Source organism: Coturnix japonica, chromosome 3 (genome assembly GCF_001577835.2).
Source record: "Coturnix japonica isolate 7356 chromosome 3, Coturnix japonica 2.1, whole genome shotgun sequence".
NCBI lineage: Eukaryota > Metazoa > Chordata > Aves > Galliformes > Phasianidae > Coturnix > Coturnix japonica.
The window spans coordinates 43,257,010-43,273,405 of NC_029518.1; the positions used below are offsets into that span (position 1 = coordinate 43,257,010).

General features: G+C 38.3%; 1 protein-coding gene across 2 annotated transcripts in view; it reads left to right on the top strand.

Moving 5' to 3' along the window:
- Positions 1–16,396, top strand: part of TAB2 (TGF-beta activated kinase 1 (MAP3K7) binding protein 2) — a 56,159-nt gene that overhangs the window by 24,006 nt on the left and 15,757 nt on the right. The window contains exon 2 of one of the 2 annotated variants that reach the window (XM_015858114.2): positions 12,434–12,623. In XM_015858114.2, the coding sequence (XP_015713600.1) occupies positions 12,522–12,623 (102 nt within the window). In that variant the 5' untranslated portion in view covers positions 12,434–12,521. Of the gene's footprint in view, positions 1–11,580; positions 12,624–16,396 lie in introns of those variants that run through there. The other variant, XM_032443280.1, reaches the window with a different exon arrangement.

The window sequence follows — 16,396 nt, forward strand, 5'->3', positions numbered from 1 at the left end:
GTGCCCAACTATCTGCTGGATATGATAAGGGCAGATGTACCCAAGATGTGTTGGACTCAACGCAGCAGTTCATCAAGTATAATACAGGAAAAGAAGGGTATTGTTTCCAAATTGATAAATGAGTTGGTCCAGGGAAGAGGCCGGAGCAAGAGAGATGGTGGAAACACAGTGTCAGAGGAGAATGGACAGAGAAACAGTTGTTTTCTTTGCTGAAGCTTTCAGACTTCTCAGTTTTCCTATGCAGTTTCACTCTGAGACTCTAAGCACTTCTCAACTCAAAGTTGGGTATTACTGCCAGGTAACTAAATAACTAATGATAAATGACTGCAGATATTGTATATCATAGGAGATCTCATGTCTTCTTGTGAGGGAAGTCAATTTACAATCTAATCTTCACAGTGAATTATGACAGTGAACTCAAATATTCCTCATAAATGGTCTGCAAGCTGAAGCTAGAAAGAACAAAATGCCTTCAAGATGGTTGTCCTCTCGTGGTTTAGGTATCTTGTTCTCTGGACTGGTGTTTCTGTAGGAGTTGGCTGACAAACCTGGTAATGTCAGTGTCAGAGCGTTGTTGTTTGCATCTACAACCCCAGGTGGCCTTTGTACATGGCTTAGAAAGGTCTGTGAGTACTTGAGTTATATATCCTCTGGAGAATTTCCTGTGCTTCTTCCTGTGAAACATGGTAGGCTAGATTTATTCATTCTAAAATTACTTCCAAGAGCTGAGAATTGGAAAAGTGAGTTTGACTAGCCATCTTTCATTTGTGCCAGGAGATCTTGCCTAAAATATTTCATATTGATATTTTCCTGGGGAGGGAGGCCTTATTAGTAGTTTCTTTTTGTAAAATTTGAGTCTTTAATCTGAGTAAGCACAATTCTGATTCTAGCAACAATTAATGTACTTACACACATTTAGTTTTTAACATAAATCATTGTCTTTGTTTGGCAGTCCAAATAAAAAGAGTAGTCCTTCTTCCTTGAAATGTTCTAATCAGTGTAATTACTATACTGGGCAGATGATTTACATTACTATATGATGATATACATTGATTATTTTTAGATCATTTTAATTGGTCTGATTGAAAAGATTCGATGTGAGTGCATAAAACAAAGAGCATGCTTTTTTGCATGCACAGTAGGACTTCAGAGCGCTTCCTGAAAGGAGCATGTGGAAAGTAGAGCGAATATTTGGGGGTTACTATAAACTTCTTGGATTCTTTGTGGCTTTTTGCGACACATGCATTCACTACTTGCTGAATGCCAGAGAAGGTGTAATTTGATCACTGAGCCACGATTGGTAAATACTAGTTTTGTGAGGACAGCTTGTTCTGTCCATAGGGGAAAAGCGCACTGCCAAAGTCTAAAAGCTTTCCCTTTTATTAGGTTACATATTCTTTTCCTCTGGGCTACTGAATCATAAATATGTGTTACTTGTGACACTAAAAGCATTTGTGCTTGCTGTAATTGCTGAAGTGTTTGTTTGGTCATTTAGTTATCAAACTATACTTGTGTTGAAATCTGGTGAAATAGTTCCTTTGGATAAAAGTGCCTTGATTTTTGCAAATTTTGTCTACTGTGTCAGTTAAACATGAAGATCTGATGTGATACTGATAGGCTATTGCCGCTTTTGGATTTGGGTTTTGGTGATGAATACTCAGATTCTGGGTATGAATCCAGTGTCTTGAAAAGCTGCAGTTATGTTCTGGGGAAGAATACAGTGATGACAGTTGTGAAGAATTAAAACAGCTAATTTGTTAGCTCTTCTGATGCAATACACTGGCAGCCCAAACACATAGGTATGGGTTGCTGTGTAACTTGAGGCAGCTGAATGGATGTGTTTTTGTACACAACTAGAAAGTGCCATCACTGATGTGACCATAACAGATTTGAGAGCCGTTGTTACCATTATTTTGCAGAATATCAGTGTTGTTCTCTGTCTACTGAGGTCGTGGGGAGTTGGAGATGTATCTCTATGGCCTGGGAGAGTTGTTTCACAAGTTAGATTGGCTATTGTGTTTTCAGATGAGGTCAGCAGAGAGGCAGTGTTGATAGGGCTGTTTGCAAAATGTCACAGTTGCAAAGGATAATGTAGTGCCTAGTCAGATAGAAATTGATGAGTGTGCTGAGGTATGGTAAAAAGAGAAAATCTATATGGTTTTGTTGAAGTATGTTAGAATCAAAGTGTATTTATATTCCTGCTATCTCTAAGAAGTTACTCCATGATGTTGAAGAGGCATTTAGTGGTGTGTGTGTGTAACTACAGGTCATGTAGCTTAATTGAAATGTTACTCTTTTTTTTTTTTTTTTTTTTCCATTTATTTATTTATGCAGACATAGTAATACAAAATACTGTAGCTAGATTTCATTTCCCTTAAATATATGAATGCTATTTTGAAGCCTCTTATTTAGATATTTTGCCAGTCTGATATTTGTTGGCTTGTAAAACAGATAGTCAGTGTTAACTTTGCTGCAGGAGGAACAACCATTAGAACAAGAAAATTAATGAAGGATGCAGAGATCTGGCTCTTGTGTTCTGGGAACATTACAAAGAAAAGCTTTCCTCTAAGTCATAGAGCAGAGGTGATTGTTACCTCCAAATAAGTTTTCCAGAGCTAATATTTTGCTTTCTACAGCTTCTGCTTATGGCAGGAATTATCCTTATATCTTGCATGTCCCCCTTCACCCTTGTATTTTTCCTCAGTAAGAGAATTGAACTGTCAACATACTTCAGCCTCTCTCTTTAGACAACAAACTCTCAGATTCATTCCTTTTTATTGACACACAAACATTTGGAATCAGAAAATAAAAGCACGTGCTGCAATGGGATGTGGTAGTAGAGTCTAAATCCTAGCTTGTATTTTATGGGACAATGAAAATACATTTTATATATTGTGTTGACTTTGTAGCTCCTTCCCCTCAGCCTCACACAGACTAAGTTGTGTTGAGAGAGATAACTAGTTTCTCTGGATTAGGGTCTTTGTTTCTTGTACTTGTCACCTGTCTTGCTTGGGCCACATTGTAGCAACTGGTGTGTGCTGCAGTGAGTCATGGTTTAGGCTGGGGCTGCAGCACTGTAGAAATAAAAAGTTTGAGTTAAAAAGTGAGCAGGGGACACTGACTTGATGACTTCTTTTTGTATCTTCTCCAGGCTTATCAAGGAAACAATACAATCTCAGAAAAAGTCATAAAATCTGGAAGTAGGCTGTATGCCATGTGTACGTAAGGGAGGCAAATAGTTCCTGATTTTTTTTTCTCCATGAGTTCAGATTTTGAGTAGAGGCAGTAATGAAGCTTCATCTTTGTTTAAAATACATATATTTGGGATGAGCTCTGTTTCAATCTTGTTAGTGTACTGTGTGCTATGGCAACATCTTAGGCAAGTCATTTCTGTCCTTAGGAAAATATATTTCTTAAGAGATTATTAAAAAAAACCCAAAACATTGTGAAGAAAGACACGGCACTTAATGTGAATAAGAACAGCTGCCCTATCTCGTTACTACTAGAATCTTCGTCACTGTTCTTGTAACGTAATTGTAGGCAAATGGCGAGCTATGCAGACTGACTTCATCAGCAAAATCATCTGGCTGCTGGGGAAAAAAAAAAAAGAAATTCTGAAGTTATTGGCCAATATATTTCATTTTGATGCAGTTAAAAGGGTTTTGGAGATACTCGATTTGGAAGTCACCAACATGCAATTGGGAAATAACTTCAACCACTGAATATTTTAGTACTGTGGTATTGCTGCTGTTTTTCATAGTGGCTTTTTGTCTGTTTGTCTCTAAGGCTTGGAGGAAAGGCTGCATTGTTAATTGAGAACTAGTTCACCTAAATGTCTTACGGTCCAATTTTCCTTTTTAATACAGTTATCATTTAATTCATGATGTAAGTAGAAATGTAAAAACAGTTAAAACGTTCTTAACAGCACTATACTGAACTATTTTGCTGCTGATACTGCTGTTACTGGTGTTTGGTTGATACCTTTTATAACGCCAACATGTTTAGCAAAATATAAACCTTCAGTAAGATCTATACAAATAAACATAAAACATTAATGTAGGTGTACAGTGTTGTTTAGGAGGCCAGTTCTCACCTGTTAAATTTCATGCAAATTTTTTTGTCTCTTTTTTTGGTCTCCTACCTTTATCCCTTTTATCTGTGCACCTTCAGTGACCTAAAACCATTGTGGAACTGAGATTAGCACTTTACTTTCTTTCCCTCCCTAACTAACGTTAGCATATTAGTGTGAATGGAATAGCTATTCTGAAAACTGAGATTTTGACGTTTTGCATTCATAAGACTTGTTTGTCACTATGTGTGGGCAAATATGAAGAGATGTGCTTTGGTTCTGAAATGGTGCACCTAAATGCAGTCATGACTCTTTGATTACCTGTTTTGCCTCACTTCTGGGGATACTTGCTTTAGTGTTGGTGTAAAAGTTGCAAACACCTTGCAAATAGCAACCGTGTCAAAAGCAAAAACAATGTAAGATGGAAGCTCTGAGATTGGTGATGGTATTGAATTTCAGTGATATTTGCCTGGGTACCAAGACATTCCAGAGCTTCCTGCTGTGAACCAAATGATCTAAAACACATGGAAGAACCATTCTATGGTTCTGTGATATAAGAAAATCATTTTCAGTTAGCAAATCAAATACATTGTTTGTTTGTTTGTTTTAATAAACTTTTTCATGGATGAATCTGACAGTTATTTCAGGAACACTTCAGTTACGTTTAGAGTCTGACATTGTTTCCACTGAGAAGGCTGTAGTAACAGTATTTCATAATGAATAATACATCTTGCTGCACCTGTTCAGTATGAGAGTGGTTGTATACTTAAGAGCAAACTACGTAAGTGATTAGTGGGAAAGTTTATGGCAGTGCTATAGTCAAGTGCTGACTCAACAAGAGTTGAGTTTTAAGGTGTAAATAAGTAGTTTTACCAAAGCTGCTGGCTCCTCAGTTAAAACTCAGTAATTATTCTTCATTTGAGTATGTCACTGTGATTCTTTTGGTTTTGCTTTTTTAAAAAGCTATTTCAAGCTGTTTCCTTCTATATTTATTTCTCTGGTAAATCGTGTGTCTTCTAAAAATAAACTGTTTATGTATACTTTTGAAGAGAGCTTTACTTTGAGGAAGCCTGAGATATTGCAGGTGTGAGAGCTTTGGAGGGCTAAAAGCATTGTGCTTGTTGTCTGTGCTTCCTTCCACACAGGGATGTCCTTTGGCTCCCCTGATAGTAATCATATGCCGCTGTCTCTTCAAAAATGGTTCAAAGATAAGTTTTCATTTGGTCTTGTTTCATTTTTAAACTGGGGAAATAAAGAGTATTAGGAAAGATCCAGGGCTGTGGCCTCCTAGAGAGCACAAGTCTTGCTTCATCAGATGTCTGTTTCATTTAGCAAAATAATTTTAAAGGAAATATGAGTTTAGTGAGTGTGAGCTGCATCGGACCTGGTAAGATGCTACTGTGGGACTAGGGACTAGTGACACTCATTAAGGTTCACAGCACTGAACCCCTTCAGGGAGGGTATGCTGGTGTTGCAGGAGATTTAAAAAAGAGAAGGCAACTTTTGCCTTGCAAAGGGAGACTTTTAGAAGACCGGTTTTCTGGTTTGGAGAAGGGAAGGAGCATGAAAGAATTTATGAATGAAGCTTGCAAATTCACAAAGGCGTTGTATGCAGAAATAAGTCTGGCAACCATAGGACTCCATGGCACTAAAAGCTGATATGACAGAAGACTTTTGTGTGCTTTTGTTTGGTTGCTGCTGTTTGTTTCTTAATGTTTGTAAGCACTGAATAGTAAAATCTGGGATTTTTAGCCATGAGATACTGTGGAGGCAGAGAAATTTCAACAAGTTAAAAAGCCTACTGGATAAATACAAGTCAGCAGGCCTGTAAAGGCAGTAGACAGGGATCTTTTCTAATCTCCTTAACCAAACATCTGTATATACTTAAAGAATGTGAGAGGAATGTACTACAGAATGGCTCAAGCTCATGTGCCCTTCCTGTTTTTTGTTGCTGCTGTTGGAGACAGCACTGGGCTAAAAGGGCCGTTTGTCTGACTCATGGGAATATTTCTCACTGTGTTAGTGTGGGCTTTGGTCAGAGAATCTGTAAGAGACTGACAGTAGCATCTAGTTCCATGTTAAACTCGTTTAAAAATATCACTTCATTTTAGGAAGCTTTTAAAATTTTTCTTTCTCCAGCATCAATCAAATCAACCTAATTGAGCAAGTCGGCAAGAAAAACAGGCTTAGTTAAACAAATATTGCTTGCATGTAGACTTTCACTCTTCTTGAACTATTTTTTAAATAAAGGTTGGTCACAGAAGTATACGCTTCTTTCCTGCTTCTTTCTCTGAAATCTCAGAGCAGTTGCACTAGAAATAATGAGCTAAGGTAGAACTCTTCCAAGTTTGCTCACTTCAGATAGACCTTTCTAAGGAACAGGTTACTTTTTTGAAATGTTGCAGGTTTGTCCCATCTTCCCCATGCTCATCATTATTTGCTACAAGTTTTTTATCTGATATAATCCCGTGCTGTGTGTGGGATGAACTCTTAGTTGTGCTGTATTTGTAATTCTTATTTTTTGTTTCATGTGACCAAATCAGTTTTCTCTTAATTCTTGTTTGTCTGAAGTAAGGAGTATCACTGTTCTGTAGGTTGAGGATAGGGCCAGAAACAGTGCTTTTGATAAGCTGATATTTTTGCTCTTTATTTAGGAAATGGATGGTAACAAGTGGAAGATAACATTTTTTCCCCCCTATTTTTGATAGGAAGATATATTTTACATAGAGATACTGCAGGCACTGTTGAGGTGGCTTTAAATAGCCTTAGGAAGCCTGAACAATGTGTTGTAAAAATTAAATTAGGCTGGTGTTCTACCAGTTGGTTTCTATTCTTTCTCTAAAAATACTCATTTAAAGTATTAATGATATTATTGCAAGCTCTGATGTTTTTCTGTTGTTTTCTGTTGTTTCACTTAATCCCTTTTGCAGAGTGAATGTGGGAGTCTTTGGGGGAACCTTTTGTTTCAGAATTTTTTCTCTATTCAGTTTTTCTCCAGTTTAAGGAAAAAAAAAAAGTCTGCACTTTTTGACTGTGTTGGCATTCAGAAAAAAGTGAATTGTGGCTGTTTGGGGGGAAGCAATTACTTCACTGTTTCATACAGTTACATTTCTAAACCCTTTTTTGTACTGTAGCATCTCAAAGATTCATAGAGTTTTGGTGTTTCTCTATTTGGATTTTGCTTCATTCCCAATGCAAGTTGTCAGTTTTGTAGTTAAAACTGCGTAGCCTTTGCTACAGCCAGAACCTGCTCCTTTTTGTGAGTTGGCCTTGCATGTGGTGATTTCCATTGTTTCTTTTATTTTTCCCCCTATTTGCTTAGCATGTGAGGCAGGAATTTTTAGTCTTATATTTGATGAGGACTTTCAGGTACAGGTGAGGAAATATAAGAAAAGAGAAAGAGGAGTGGGAATTGTTATGGTGGAGGTTGGACAGGCATATTGTAAGAGGCAAATGTGGCACTTTATCTGTGAATTTTTTGTTTCCTTTTTTTGTTTGTTCTTTGGGGTTTTTTGAGGCAGTGAAAATACTAAAATAGACACCTAGCTTAATTGTAGGGGGAGGTACTGACACATAGCAGATATAAAATGGTGATTAACCTCTAATGGACATTGCTGCCAGAGAACTCATTTAGGGATGTTTTGTGGATAGAGATTGATAAGCATCTGATGTGATTACTCGTTTTAAGTGTAGACCAGAGATATCTCTGTTTTTTTGGAAGGAAGCTGAAAGAGATAATACTGATGTACCTCTAAGTGCTCTACTGGATGAGGCTTTGAGCAGCCTGGTCTAGAGGGACATATCCCTGCCTATAGCAGGGGATTTGAAACCAGGTGATCTTAAAAGCTCCCTTCCAACCCAAACGGTTCTATTATAATTGAAGCTGTTCTGTGTAAAGGAATCCTTGCTGGAAGATGACCTCTGGTTAGCCTGTAGTTAAACCATCATCTTGGAGTATATTGTGTCATAACTGGGATCTGGCTGAAAAGAGGGGGCAGCTGGTTTTTTGGTATTTATTTTTTACTTAGTACTCAGATAAAAAGTAGCAAAATGTGTATGTAGGGAAGGTATTGCTCAAGAAAGCGCAATGTTGGGGTGTGGGCGGGAAAGAAGAGTTTTCCTTTTTTGAGGTATTCATTGTTCAGCTACCCAATTTGGGGGATCCAGGGGGCTACTTGGTATTGCTGAAGGATCTGAAGATAAGTGTAGAGAGCTCTTTTTCCTTTATTATTGTTTTTATAATTGCTTTTGTTTCTACAGTCTTTCTGTACCTCTTGGATCCATGAAAAGAAATGCCAGGAGTCCTTTGGCTGCTGTCTAAACAGGCACTTTAGCAACATCTGCTGGCCTCAAACTGACTTGTTGCATCTCATTTGCTGCCTTTAGAGCAGTATTTTGTGTGCAATTCTGCATTCTTGGTTGCTCTGAAAGTAATGCTTCTTATTTATTACCGTAGAAGCTGCAACAGGTACAAAGAGCACAATAACAATATGTGGTAGAGAAAATTCTCATCCACAAAACACAGTCTTTCAACACAGTCACTACCATTAGCTGTACATTTTCACCAGCTATGAACAAGAGCCTGTATGTTGCACTCATAAATGCATGACTGGAACATGGCTTGTCTTTCACATCACTGTCTGCATGCCACTCTTGTTTAAAAAATAAATAAATAACTAAAATTCCAGTAGAGGTGACCCACTGTTGGTGTCATCAATGCTGAAATGCACCACTCATCACCTCACTGAGCTCACATCCACTGTTTGGTCTCCAGAAATGTTCAGCAGGTGTCAGTGGGTGCCACTTTTTTTACATTCAACAACACATCTTTGCTTCATACACACTTCCATGTCAGACACTGTTTTGTCAGACTGCCCCTCTGCTGCCATCTATCGCATGACAACAAAATGTAAGGAGATACTGATGGGAAGGTTCAAGCTCTACTGTCATGCCAACAACATCTGCCTCTGATGTTACATGATATCATGGTCCAGTGTAATAGAGTAGGAGGCATTACTTGCGGAGCAGCCCTTGTTCAAGGAAGTGTGCTCTTGTTCTTGCATTTGTAGCAGTCTCAATAAATATTTACAAACAGATTCCTGAAATGAACTGTTAGATGAAATATGTTTCTAGCATTCTTAGCTAAACAGCATGGTGTGATTTAGAGCAATTCATATTTGACGCGTATCACATGTGATAAGATGAAAGCTACAGAAAAGCATACCGAAATACAGATGGGTTTTAGTGTTATTTTAGCAGCATGTGTATGATCTGAGCACTGTGTGTCCTTTTCCCACACTGCACATGAGAGGGGGAAGGAAAAGGAACTCTCCAGTACATGTACTATTGTAGAAAGACTGCTTTCTGACTTCACTTATTGCCGTTCTTCTCCTTTTTTTAACCACGCTGATTGTTGTGTTCCTTTATTATAGCTTGCCTCCATAATAGTACACAGTAAAAGCCTGGCAGTTTTTCTGGTTTATATATATATAACTTCTATTTTTTTAGTTTAGATATTCATGTTTCTCCCTGCCCAAGATGGTTTCCCTCAATTGTGTAGACCAAAATTTGCTGCCTCCATCTGCTTTGGAACAGTTTCTTTAAAATGCGTAGATTGAGTTGTTCAAGACAAATATTTTATCCTTTTTTGCCCAGTGTTAGTTTCAGAGGTCCCTTAGGTGCATCTAACAGCCTAAGGTATGGCCACAGTTTGTTTAGGTGTATCCACGCTACCTTTAAGTTGTGGATGCTGAGTGCTTAGAGCAGCTGCCACAGGGTACCTTGCATAGCAGTGTGCTTTGGTAGTTCCGTCCCTTTGAGATGGTACTCCTGGGGTACAGACAATAAATTTCTGCTGGATTAGTGCAGATAATGTCTGTTTTAGCTGAGCTCTTGTCGTACTGTGCCTGTCATCATTGGAAACTTGCTGCTTCTGCTTTATGTGTGTGGGCCTTTCTCCCATATCTTTGTATTGATCGCCTCTGTTTACATGAGGCTTTGAGTTGTATGGAACTGAATGAAACCAAATCTAAAGAGCTGAGCTGCAATGTGTCCCTTATTAAAGTGCATGAAGAGAGTGGAAGCTGAACTTGAATAGCCAGATAAGCAGAACGTGTGTTCTGGGGAGGAATTGCATAATCTGACTTTCTGACTCTAGCATTCCTGGCTGATACTTATTGTGTGTTAAGGCTGTTTGAAGTTGTGGTGTTGTTCTCAATAGTAGAATATTACATTGTTATGTACACTAAAAATTGTGGGTAGGTCTGTGGTCTTTGTTCTATCAAAGCATCTCTGAATATTCTAACCAAAAAATGCTTGTTTTTTCCCCTACTTTTATTTAAATATGTATTACAATAATTCCATCGTAGAGAATGGGATTCATGAGACTAAAATTGTGAGCAGATGTTAGATGGAATATTCTTAGGACCTTTAGTCTTCTCTGTTTCATTAACTAACAAGCTTTTATTCCATGTATATATGTATATATATATTGGCAGAGTCATCAAAGTAACATGTATTTTGATTTTTAGTGTTTTTTCCCTCAGAGAAAAGTCTCCAATTGCTTTCAGGCAGTTGCAAAGCATTGCTATTTTAGATCCTGTTGATATGATTGGAAGCGTTTGGGCGAATTACCAATTGACTGGTAATTTTACCAGCTCAGACCACCAAAAACACTGGAGCTGAAGAAATCTTATAATGGAGTGATTCAGGCCTTATGTCCTGGATGGCATTATGCCTGTCTTGTGATTCATGCTGGAAATCATGTGCTTCGTGCTTTGTCATCAGTTCTTTGCAGGTTTTCTCCATCTTTTCAGTCTCAAGAAAAGCTGTGGCATTGCACTGATTACACTTGAATCACAAGTAGTGTTAATGCTCTAGGAAATGACTAGAGAACTGGCATTAATGTTTCTTAACTGACTTCCTAGTAGCATCCTTTTAGGGAATAGGGGTACTGGAATAACAGGCATTGGACTCATTTGCAGAGAGAGTGTGCTGGTGGGGTTGCTGGCAAGAGTTTGAGTTGCCAGCATCTAGGGAGCCTTTAGAGGTCCCTGGTAGGGCTGTGCTCTGAGTGCTTAAGCAGGAGTTAGTGCTTCTTGTGGGCAGGGAGGAAAGTCCTGTGCTCAGATGAAAGGGGAGAAGGAAGGGAAGCTCCACAGGAAATGCAGATGTGAGTGAGAGAGAAGCGTTTGCTGTGTTTAAGAATTCAGTAATATGTTTTAATTTTTCTCAATAGTAACTACGCTTTACAACTGGAGGTTTTTCCTTTGGATTCAGCAAGACCTCAAAATACTGATACTGTTTCAGAAAAGCTAGTAAAAATCAGTTCCCGTGTTAATGTTTGGCTCAAATTTTGTTGTAGATGAACGTAGATGAAAGTGAATACATATGGAGACTGTTGTGGATTTTATGGTATTTTAAAACTTGAATTGAATGGCCTTTGTCTCTGAAGATAAAGACATCAGTGCATTGCAGTAGGAGAAGGTTCTCATTGCATTTATTGTTTGTAGACACTGACAAAAAGTAAAGACAAATAAGAAATGCTCCTGTCTTGATTGTAAAAGGAACTTACATTGTCTTTGAATTTAGCCTAATGTTCTCTTGTGAAGGAACAGCAGAGTGGAAATCAAATGAGGGCAAAATATGGGATAAATAATTGGCCTAAAGTAGTACTGGGGGAGAAATCCTAGAAGGATCTAGTGCAAATTACTAAGGAGGCATTGCAGGAGGGGACATACCTCTGGGCAGTGTTTAGTGAGCAGAAAGGATCATAGAATCACAAAGTGGCTTTGGCTGGAAGTGACCCTTCCCTGCTGTGGAGGGGTCTGTAGGTTACCCAGCAGTGTTGTATTATAACACACACAAATAGATATGAGTATAAAAAAACAAAGGAGATATCATTCCCCTGCTTAACTCTACATTCTTCCTAACTTAATTGCGGGAAACTGGATGCTGTAAGCTCAGGACAAGTATCTTGTATGAGTATGACTGGGTGATTATGGTATATTCTTCAGAAATTCCTTTTTTAAAAAACAACAAAATGAATTGAAGAAATAAGTTGTTATAGGTTCCTTCCTTCTAGTCACAGTCTCTGAAGTGCATCAGGTGAAAACTAACAGGCTATTGCTAATAAAACCTGAAACTTGTGAAACACTGAACTTATTGCCCCAATTTTCTGTAATAAACGGTAACTGTGAAAATGAATGTGGAAAAACGTTGACATAAAATGTAGATTTAGATTTCATAACTGACGAGGATTTTGTTGGGTTGGGTTTTGTTTTTATATCTTCCTAGGTTTTGTTTAATGTTTTAACAGCAATAGTGTCTGCATTCAGTGTCTTAAATTTTTCCTTCTTCTTTCAGAAAATGCTGGGTCAGAAGAGATGAGTGCTCCCTTTACTAAGGCCTAAAACTGCCTGTTGAAAAACAATCCTGACCAGGCAATATACGAATGGCCCAAGGAAGCCAGCAAATTGATATTCAGGTTTTACATGACCTGCGACAGAAGTTTCCTGAGGTACCTGAAGGTGTTGTATCCAGATGCATGTTACAGGTCAGTGTTCTAGTAGTTACTGTTTGAGTAACTGATTATGCTTATTTTAAATGTTAACTAATCGTGTGTGTCTGTATCATAAGCAGATTATTTTTGTTTTCTTCTTTGAATGAGACAGATGTGTTTATTCCACGTAGCAAGCTGTCCTCTGAGTACTCGAGGTTGAACTTAAGCAAACCATCCTGTGAATCAGTGTGCCTGGAGGTTGCAGTCTTGGTAATGAGTATATTCGTTGCCTTTTGGCCATCTCATGAGCCAAAGTTAAATTGTAGCCAAAAGAGAGATAGAGTCTAGCAGGCACTTTTGAAGACAGTGCTGTGCTTTTTTCTTTTCTGTATGCTTTGAGAAGCAGTTTTCCCACCTCAATCTCATTGTTGGGTACTTGCCTGCTCCACTGTTTTCCTGCTCCAACTCACCTGGCCTGCAGAGCTGGTCCTGGTGGCCTTTATATGTGTTCTACAGCCAGGAGTCCTAGAGTGTAGTAATCCGTGCACACCCGTGTCCTTTGTCTTGTTAATATTAGCCAGAGTCAGGTAGGCAATCAGTCTAGCATTGGCTGTGTGACACCTGGGCAGATGTGATGTGCTGATGTGTTTCTACCCAGTTCTTCCCAGGACTTTGGCTGCCAGGTGGCCTTTGTTTTATTGTAGCCTTGGAATCTGTGCTGCTGATCTGTGGGTTCCTTTTGGACTCGGAAATCAACAAAGAATTTATCTGATGCTACTGTTAATGCTACGGCTGTAGTTTGCCATGGCATCAGCTATGTCTTTTGCTGCCAGTTTCAGAACACTCATACACTTTTTTTTTTTATCACTTCTGCTCTATAGCATCACATTAATTACTTTGGAAGGTGGTTTATTATGCCTGACCAAAGCTCATGGAAGCATGACACAAGGGCACTGAATGCCTACAGCTAACAAATTCTGTTACTCTTATTTAACCGTATTGCTTAAATGTGTTTGCTTTGCATTTTCTTGTGATCCCAAAGTATCTGTGCTGTTTGGATTTCATCATTATCTAAAGTATTCAGCCTTTGAGTACTCTGGATAATAGAGGATCGTGTGAATACTCATGTTGATCAACAGCATACAAAACTTAATTGGGAAAAGGATTTCCAGAAGCTGGTTGTCTCTGGACTTTGGCTACGATGTGTCTTTGATAGCATTGTGCTCTGAAGAATGCTGATTGTTTTATTTTTTTGTATGTATTTTAATATGTAAAATACACGTGTCCATGTATGTATAGTCAACATACATCCAAATAGTGCTATGCCTGTTGCACTATTGGAAGTGTGATTGTGCCAGTTCAGTGTTTGAATTATCAAGACTCAATCATAACTCCGCATTTGTAATAGAGTGAGAATTTGTGAAAACTAGTTCTTGAGAGAATTGTTTTTGATTTGAAAGTGGACTTGTGAGGTTTCAGGCTTTCCCCAGCCCTTCCTCTTTAATTATTTAGCTGTAGGGAAAATTGAACCAGACAATAGACTGCTTTTATTTGTTCTCTGGATAGTTCAGTGCTGTTTCTTGTATTAGCTCTCCATAAAATTAATCTAACTTTTATACTACAGTTACAGTTTTGTTCTTTAAATGAGAGAGTTGCTTATTGAGTAAGGTCAGTGAAAGAGTGAACACGAGTCATCACCTTTGGGCGTTTGGTTCTTTAAAAGATAGCACATGGCTCTTCATAAATCATCAGTGCTTGGATACTACTGAATACAGTGGGTTTGTTTTTTTTTTTATCTAAAAAGAAGTCTTAAAACTGTGAAGAGAAGATATTGTGCATCCTGTACTTTGATAGAGATATGGGATGAGAGTTTGGATTTTGAGGGAATTTTTTTTAGGTCAACTTTCATAAGTGCGTTTGAAGGAGAAAAAAATTACATAGGGTAACTAATGTTCTTAACATACAATATTATTGCGCTAATTCAGTACACCCTAAAGCTACTTACGATGATAGTGTTAGTAGGTTGTGCAAGGCTGCAATTTTCTAAGACAAAATCTTCTGTTTGATGTTTGAAATTTCATGAACTCTGGCTGCGCTACTCTAAGATGGACTGCTCTGAAAAATAATAATAATAATATAACTTTTTCAAACTAAGAAATTGTGTACTTGAGCTGGTGGTAAGGATTGGACAGTGGGTTTGAGACTACTTGTACATATATTTCTAGTGCTTCTGGAATAATATCTGCATACCAAGTAGTGCCCTGTAGTAGCTGAGCACAGTGGAATTAATTTCTGGTAAATGTAATAACTGTAGCTTAGCTCAGAGATATAGCTAGGAATGTACCGTACTATATAAGAAGTGCTGTGATTTGCCTTCACCCCGCAGTGTCAGGGTGAAGTTATTTTTACAACAGGAAGTATAAAATATCACAGGAGAGAACCTGGAAGAGTTCAAGCACTTATGTGCTTCATAGTGATTGTGACTAAAGCTTTTTATCACAACCAAGGCTTCATAAGATCACTGAATTGCTCAGGAGAACTGTACAGATATCTCTGTGCTGTTCTTTTGCCCAGTGTTAAAATATCCCAGTGATACTAAGTATCTTGAAACCAGAGGACCACCAAAAACAAACAGACAAAATGGAAACCGGTGTCATCTAGGGGACTGACAAATCTTATTGCTTTCTTGGGCTGACAGCATTGAGCGTTCCTGAAGACTTTTGCATCCCTCCATTCTTCCTGGCAAACACGCTTCCTGCATTCAAGTCTCCCCTTCTCCTCATTTGAAGGCATTGCTGCAGCTTCCCCTCACCGCGGACGTTGTCCCACTTGGTTCTTTTTTTTGTGTGTATGGGGAATTTTATAGCCACTTGCGCCTCAAGTCTACATCCTCTCCTTGCTTCCTCGTTTCCCTCCAACATTCTTATTCTTTCTTTCTTATTTTTTTTTTTTTTCTCTCCTTCAGGGTGCCAACATTTTAAACTCAATTGGGACATGGGCAGAGCTAAGATGAGGGGCATTGTTTTGCTGGAATGTGTTCAATTCTGCCATCAACCGGTTCTCTGATCTATAAAGAACTAGAAGCGGTTGAAACTCTGCCTCTGCCAGCCAGAAGATGCCCGGGGTTCCATGTGCCCCTGTTTTCCCCTTGAGTTCTCCAATTTGCTGGTTGACATCACTGAAATTTTGGAACTGATTGGATGCAATCTTTTTTTAAAAAAAAATTGTCCAAAGAAAATACATTTGAGTTGAATGGAAGGGCCTTGCAAGCCTGGCCTCTTTCTTTTCAGTTTGCTCGTTTTGCTTTATTTACTTATTTATTTATTTATTTTTGCCTTTCTCTTAATAATTTTCATTCGCTGAAGTTCATGCAAAATCTTTAAGAGTTCTAGCTCGTTTTCCTGTGGCATCCTGTCCCTTTTCTGGCTCCCTTTTCTTCTTTGCAATGAATGCAAGGCTACCGTTAACTGTATTTTCTTATCCACTGTTCTTTCTTACTTTGATTCCTTTCTTCGCTCCAAACTTTTTTTGATTACTTTGTCCTCTGGTGCGTATTCCAATCTAGACCCGTTATATCTACAGTCACTTGACCCACTTTCATCTCTCTCAAGACATTTCTGCAACAATTCTTTTGTGTGACTGGCTCGTTAGTTGGCCTTTAGGAAAAACGTGTATTTTTTGTGATTTTTTTTTAAAAGCTTTTTTGTTGTTTGGATTGGTTATGAGTTTTTGTTATTTTTCAAAAAAATATTGTTTAAAAATTCACAACTTCATCTGATCTGTATCAGCACATAGTTTTGGTTTTGTGGGTGGAGTTTAGTTCGTCC